Genomic DNA, 6,705 nt, shown 5'->3' on the forward strand with positions numbered 1-6,705 from the left:
AACCACTAATCATTCCTGACTCAACATGTGTTTGGATGTAAATTATAAATGTTTTGTGTAAGTGTTCTCGCTTTTCAACTGTAAAAGCATATGTTTATTCTTTTCATGTTTTTGTTTTGCAAATTGTGTCAGTTTTAAAAGGGTGCAAAAAAGAGGAAAGCAGTAAGCACCCAACTGGGTCTGGTCTGACATCACAGCCCAATTTTTTTTTTCAGTCATGGATAAGAACTGTCAAAATAAGTCCAGCATCAGAGAGCAGCTCAACACTGAAGATGATTTAAGGAGTTGTGTGCAGATCGACCATGAGGAGCCAGCATCATCTAGCGACAGCATTGCAGAGGATAGTGTGCCTACCGATGGGGCCAACAAGCCGGCCATGGCGGCTGACTTTGGTGGCGCCGACGCCAGCCATCCGGCCGGTGCTGGGAGAGAGGGAGCAGACGTCTCGTCTGCGGGCGGAGACAGCCGTGCTGGGGGTGATCCTGAGGGCGCCCTGTCTGAGCCGTCAGGGCATGTGAGCGGCCCGGCGGCCCGGCAGGACACCGGACAGCCGTCTGCGCGCTGCTCGGACTGCGCGGCCGGTCCGCTGTTCCCGGAGGAGCCGGCAGCGGGCAGTGAGCGCCGGGCCGCGCCGTCAGACAGCGCTACCGGCAGCCAGAGGGGAGGCGCCGACAGCAGCAGCCAGCCCGCCGACCTGCTCACCGCCCAGGCCCGGCTGCAGGAGGCCATCGACAAGGTCGAACAGCTCGATCGCAGTCTGGAAAAGAAGCTGAAGGAAAACCTGGTGAGTTTTAGTGACGCTCTGCATGCACAACTCCCGAACTCAACCTTACCCACACATTGTTCAATGCTGACTGACGCAGCACCAGACTATCATGTGGAATCTTGAACAGTTTTTTTTTCTCCTGTGATAGTGAAGTTAGCTCACTGCTAAGTATTTGACCAGTTAACTTAGCTGTCCTTTTTGCTTCACTGCATGCGTTGGCCAGAGCTGTACAAGTGTTCATGGTGTGCTTTATATGTGAACTGGTAAACTGGCGCAGCTGCAGCTGTTGCCGAGTCCGGCGAGTGGCGCACCCTCACTGTGCCCCGCCGCGCCCGGTCAGGAGGCCAAGGCTGTGACGGCCGACCTGCGCGCTCTGGTGCGTCGCGAGCTGGCGGAACTGGACGGCCGCCGCGCCGGCCGGCAAGCCAGCCGTGAGGAGGCCGACAACACGCTGCAGTTTCTGCGCGTCCTCGTCGACAACGGTGAGACGTTACTGCCGTCGCCGACCCGCGGGGTGTAGCTGTCACTGCGGCGGCCGGCCCGCGGGCTGCAGTTTCTTTCCGAGTGCACAAACTAATCGAATGGACGCTGGAAATGTCTTGCGCGTGAATAGACAGATCGATTGTAGTGGAGCTAGTACCACATCTCCCTTGTTCAGCGATAACTAGCGGCTAGTGGCGTAGTTGGAAGTTTGTTTTCGGGATCGAACCGGTTCGACGTTTGCATGATGCTAACTGCTACGGACAACACCACAGAGGGACAATGGCCGGCACTCAGCGGCAGTGGCCACAGTACATAGTGCCCGGAAATAATTTGCCCCTCCATCGGCACGACGCCATTTTTCATTGGTGACCCCAAATTTCATTGAATTAGGGGTCACCGATGACGTCACAGGTCAGGTCAAAGATAAAATGTTTCACCGTTCACGGGTCTTCTAGGGAATGCGCTATAACATCGAGTAAAACGCATTTTGTCGAAAATCAGCGATAGGGCGTCAGATGCCTAGCACATATGTTGCTATTAGAGCCTAGAGGTCACTGATAATACCAGGTCAGGTCACAGGTCAGGTCACCAAGGGTCAGCACATGAACCCAACTTTAATAAGGTTGTGCGATGAATGTTTTATGGCCAGTTTTTTTTCATTTCCAACTCAATGGTGTTGGTTATAAGACCATCAGGTACGGTTGAGGTCACTTTCTGGTGGAGGTCAGGTCAAGGTCAGGTAAAAAAAGGTCAAATTTCAAAGTTGATATTTTTGCATAAAATGGGTATCGATTCGATGCAGCTCGTCACGGGGAGTCTAATGGTGGTCTTTGTTTTGCGCTACGAGGTCTGGAATTGCTAAAAATTGAGTTTGAAAATTTGACGTCATCAATTTTGAACAGTTTTTTTCGCTATAAATTGGCCAAAAAAAAGGCATCGATCTCAAATTTGGTATTTAGATAGAAGGCGGTAGGGACTATTATTTATATTCCGGTTTTTACGAAATTCAAAAAACTTTTTGGATTTTTTTGGCTATTATATTCAAAAAATCTATTTTTTATTTTTGGGGGTCAAAATCCAAAAAATTCGAAAAACCGAAATGGCAGTTTTGTGGCCCTTTTGATTCCACACCTTTTTTGTCTGAAACATTTTTCTGTATCTCTAAAGCTGTAGGCCTGACAGCTCTTCCCGCGAAACCTTTTTTTGGGTCGAAAATGGTAAAATGACGTCACTCTGACGTCATTAGCGGCCAACCTATCATAGCCTTTGGAAAAAATTTTGGTCACCATGTGCGCTAGCTGCTCCCAGGAGGGTACTGAAAGTTTGGTGACGATCGGCGCAGCGGTTCTCGAGATATATAAAAAAACTAAAGGGGGGGGGGCAAAAAAATGCCCCCCCCCCACCGCCTGGAAGGTTAAACGTTTGGTAGCAGGCGGTGAGCCAGGAGTCACGGCAATTCAGCGTGACACGGTGAGTGATGGAAGTCGCTATTCAAGCGACAAGGAGGCCCACAATTCAGCAGCCTGGAAGGGTAACAATGCAGTACATATATGCTCCTGTGCGCGCAACAAGTGCCGCATTTTCAGCTGCCAAACTATTGTTTCCGAATAAAGTCGCCTTGGTCGCTAGGAATAGCAGAGATCCCAAAAAGTTAACAAAGTAAACGTCTAATATCTTGAAAACCGGTGAATATTTTCGGTGAAATTTTGTAAATATTCGTTTTTGCTCTTTCTGAACCGAGCGACATGACTTGCACGCCAATTCAATAACTTTTTTGAAGGTGGGAGGGCAGGGCATATTTTAAGGATTTTTTACTGCGTCCCAAAGGTGGCATAGGGCACATGCTTCGATCGGAAAGGGCACATACCTTATCCACCTGCATCTCTGTATCTGCTTACTACCTATATCGACCAGTTACTGCAGCCGTTTTGGAGCGGCTCACGGCCGATAGCACACCGGGCGTGCGCTAGCCGCCGGCGCTAAGCGCTAACCACTGAGTGCGCGTGGCCGACTGCCGCCCCGATGGCGCTGGCCCCCGACACCGGCGCGGCGCTGCTGACCCATGGAGGGGGGAGGGGGGCTGATAATTAGTTGAGCCGGAATTGGGATAGAAGCCGGTATGGGATTGGGATAGAAGCTCAGCGAGACTAAGGGATTGTGTGGTGCCTTCGGTACGCCCCTCAAAATCACCCGCGTAGGGCCCTCAGGGCCGCCGGTTATGAAGCCTTTGGAGGCACTGGTGTGGGCCCTCACAGGTACCGGTGTGATGCTCTCAGAGGCATTGGTGCGGGCCCCCAGAGGTGCCGCTGTGGGCCCTCAGAGGCGCCGGTGAGGGTCCTGGACCACAGTTGCCGTTGTGGGCCCTCAGAGACACTGCAGTGTGGGGTTGTCACAGTCCGGTGTGGGACCCTTAGAGCTGCTGGCTCGAACCCTTTACAGGCCGACAGGGGCTCTCAGAGACCGACAAGGGGCTCTCAAGAAGTCTGCGGTGCCTTCGGGAGCCCTGTGGAGTCCTTAGAGACCAGCAAGGTACACTCAGACGCCAGTGGGGCCCTCAGAGTCGTCGGTGTGGGGCCCTCGAAAGTCACCGGTGAGTGGCCGTCCGATGCGGCTCCGGCGTTGAGCCCCCAGAGCCGCCGATATATGGTCTTAAGAAGCACTGGTTTCGGGACCTCATTCAGGGGTGCCGGTTGCACTCAGAGGTGGCAGTGTTGGGCCCTCAGCTAGGCACCGGTGTGGGGCATTCACAGCCGCCGGTGAGGGCCCTCGCAGGCGCCGTTGTGGGGGCCTTCAACCACTGGTTTAGGGGGGTCATCGCAGGCGTGTGTGGAACCCTTAGAGCTGCTGGTCCCTGTAGGCCGGTAAGGGCCCTCAGAGGCCGGCAAGTAGCCCTCAGAGGTCGCCAATAGGCCCTGAGAAGCCGGCAAAGGGCACTCAAAGGCCGACAAGGGACACTAAAAAGCCGGTGTGGGGCTCTTATGGAGTCTGTTGCATAGTAAAAGACCGAGGCATGCTAATTATTATTGCTTGCACTTTTCCGCTGAAACCGTGACATTTCAGTGTGGGACGCAGTGGTCCAAATTTCGCGAGTGCTACGTCCCAAAGGCAGGGGGCTGCGTCCCAAAATGGGACGCAGTCAGTATGTTAAAATATGCCCTGTGGGAGGGTCCCTTTAATTGTAACGTGTCATTTTTATTCACTGGTGAGTATCGCTGGCATTGTTTACCACTCACCTACCTTTCAAGAAGTATTTGTTAAGTGCCTCGTGAGAAACGTGTGTTTTTAATGCACGGTTGGACGCAGTAGTCCGACTATGATGAACACAGCATACGTCGTCCTCAGTAGTTTGCCTGGGCCGCAGTGGCCCACTTTTAGATAGTGATGCACGAGCTGCGATATTAAGAGTTGGCATGCACATAACGACTGCAATACAATGGTCAAAGAGAGCATTTAAATGCAAATGAAGATGAGTTGAATGGAGCAGTACATAGTCTTTGGTTTACAGCTATCGAAAATGGACAAGCAAGCATTACAAGAGCAAGCAAGGACAAGAGACTAGCATTTGTTATGAAGTTCAGACATGTGCACCGCAAAACCAGACAAGCGTCGCTGGCGCTTTCACGAACCCATAGCACGGCGTCGTCTCTGCTCTGCCCTTGTCTCCGCTCTGCCTCAGTCTGTGCTCTGTGCCGGTATCGGTCCGCTGTGCGGGCTCGCCGTGCCGGTCAGGCCGCCGGTTTGACCTTCCAGCGAGTGACGGCGCGGCGGGCGCGGTGCAGCAGCGAGCGGTTCAGGCGGCACAGCACGCAGGGCGCCGCGCACAGCAGGCAGCAGCCGGTGGCCAGGCACGCGCAGGCCGACTGCGCCGGCGGCCAGCAGCACCGGTCGGCCGCCGCCGGCGCCGCCCGGCCGCCGGCACTGGCGGCACCTCTTCCCGGCTGCCGCGTGACCACCCCACTCGGGGCGGGCGCCGGGCCACCAGCGTCCCTTCCCTTCACCTGATGGCGGCTGACGTCAGCCGACTCTGGCTGGGGTGTGACGTCAGCCGACTCTGGCTGGGGTGTGACGTCAGCCGACTCTGGCTGGGGTGTGACGTCAGCCGACTCTGGCTGGGGTGTGACGCCAGCCGACTCTGGCTGGGGTGTGACGTCAGCCGACTCTGGCTGATGGCGTGCGACGTCGCTCTCTTCCGTTCGCTGCTCTTGAACGTCGCTGGACGATGGCTGCTGACCGCGGACGCCACATTGCACACGTTTCTGACTAGTCGCCTCCGTACGCACCTGGTCCATTTCGCTGTGCCAGGACCCGGGACGGCTAGCCGTACTCAGAGACGCGGCGCTGCGCACGGACTGTCGGCTGCTGCTGGTGCTCTCTGAGTCGGACAGGGTGGGCTGTCGGTGCGCGCGGCGTCGCCGGCCGTGGCCGGTGTGGGGCTCAGATGTCGGCCGGCCGCCGAGCGTGATGACCACGCTGGAGCGGTGCGCCGTGCTGCGCTCCGGCAGCGGGATGGACACGCTGCCCCAGCGGTCCCGCTCGGGCGCCGGCCAGGCGGCGCCGTCCGGCGCGCCCCAGTCACTCAGCGACTGGGTGCGCACCGGCGGCGGCCCGTCCCAGGCGAGACTGCCGCGCGCCGCCAGACCGCAGGCCGGCCCGAGCGCCTCGTGGACGCGGGTGGTGCCGCCGGGCGCGTGGCGCTGCTGGCCGCCCTCTCGCCTCAGTCGGGCCACTCGCGGGTCGCGCAGCACGCGGGTCTCCACAGACGCCACCAGGTGTCGCGGGATGAGGAGCACGTACGGCTGGCGACCCGACCACCGCCGGGACGCCGACGGAGACGCCTCGCCGCCGAGGGAGAAGCGCGCCACCCTGATGGAGGCAGCCGGGGATTGTGCGGGACTGGACTGAACGGATGGTCCCCGGGACGGCGGGCTGGCCGATGAGCCCGTCGCTGACGGTGCCGGCCCGCCGGCATGCTGCGAAGCCGCGTCGGCTGCGCTCTGAGCGCCTCCGGTGCCGGAGTCTGTCTCAGTGCCGGCTGGTCCGGCGCCGGCGCTCTCAGTCGCCGGTCCCACGGCCTCGTCAAGGGTTTCAGTTCCTAATGTCGGCTGGAGGACACGACCCGGGGGTGTCCTGTGCACGGCAACACGCGGCTCGTGTAGGAAGCTGTGCCGCGGCCGGGGCTGGCGCGCGCCGACCGGGGACGCTCTCGGAGAGGAGGGGAGCAGTGACGGCACGCCGGCCGGCGGCGGCGGAGCGCGGCGCCCCTTCCGGTGGCGCTCTCCGGAGTCCGGCGACCACTGCGGCCGGTGGCCGCCGGCAGCACTGCTGCTCAGAAGTCTGTAGAGGGAGGACCCGGCGTGACGGCTGTCTGTGGCTGCTGGCGGGCCACCGCGGGGACTCGGCGCCGGCGGACGACACTCGCGGTCACTGACGGGTGCTGCCGGGCGTCGTCGTGAGCC

General features: G+C 58.1%; 1 protein-coding gene across 4 annotated transcripts in view; it reads left to right on the forward strand.

Annotated features, from left to right (window-relative positions):
- The window catches only part of LOC122393849, a 32,136-nt gene extending 30,743 nt beyond the window's left edge, over positions 1-1,393 (forward strand). For all 4 annotated transcript variants that reach the window (XM_043390267.1, XM_043390268.1, XM_043390266.1 and 1 more), the window contains exons 2-3: positions 216-784; positions 1,107-1,393. In XM_043390267.1, the coding sequence (XP_043246202.1) occupies positions 218-784; positions 1,107-1,286 (747 nt within the window). In that variant the 5' untranslated portion in view covers positions 216-217 and the 3' untranslated portion in view covers positions 1,287-1,393. The remainder of the gene's footprint in view (positions 1-215; positions 785-1,106) is intronic.
- Positions 1,394-6,705: the final 5,312 nt, after the last annotated feature.

The sequence above is a fragment of the Amphibalanus amphitrite genome, unplaced genomic scaffold, assembly GCF_019059575.1.
Source record: "Amphibalanus amphitrite isolate SeventyFive unplaced genomic scaffold, NRLGWU_Aamphi_draft 000557F_arrow, whole genome shotgun sequence".
NCBI classification, from domain to species: Eukaryota; Metazoa; Arthropoda; class Thecostraca; order Balanomorpha; family Balanidae; genus Amphibalanus; species Amphibalanus amphitrite.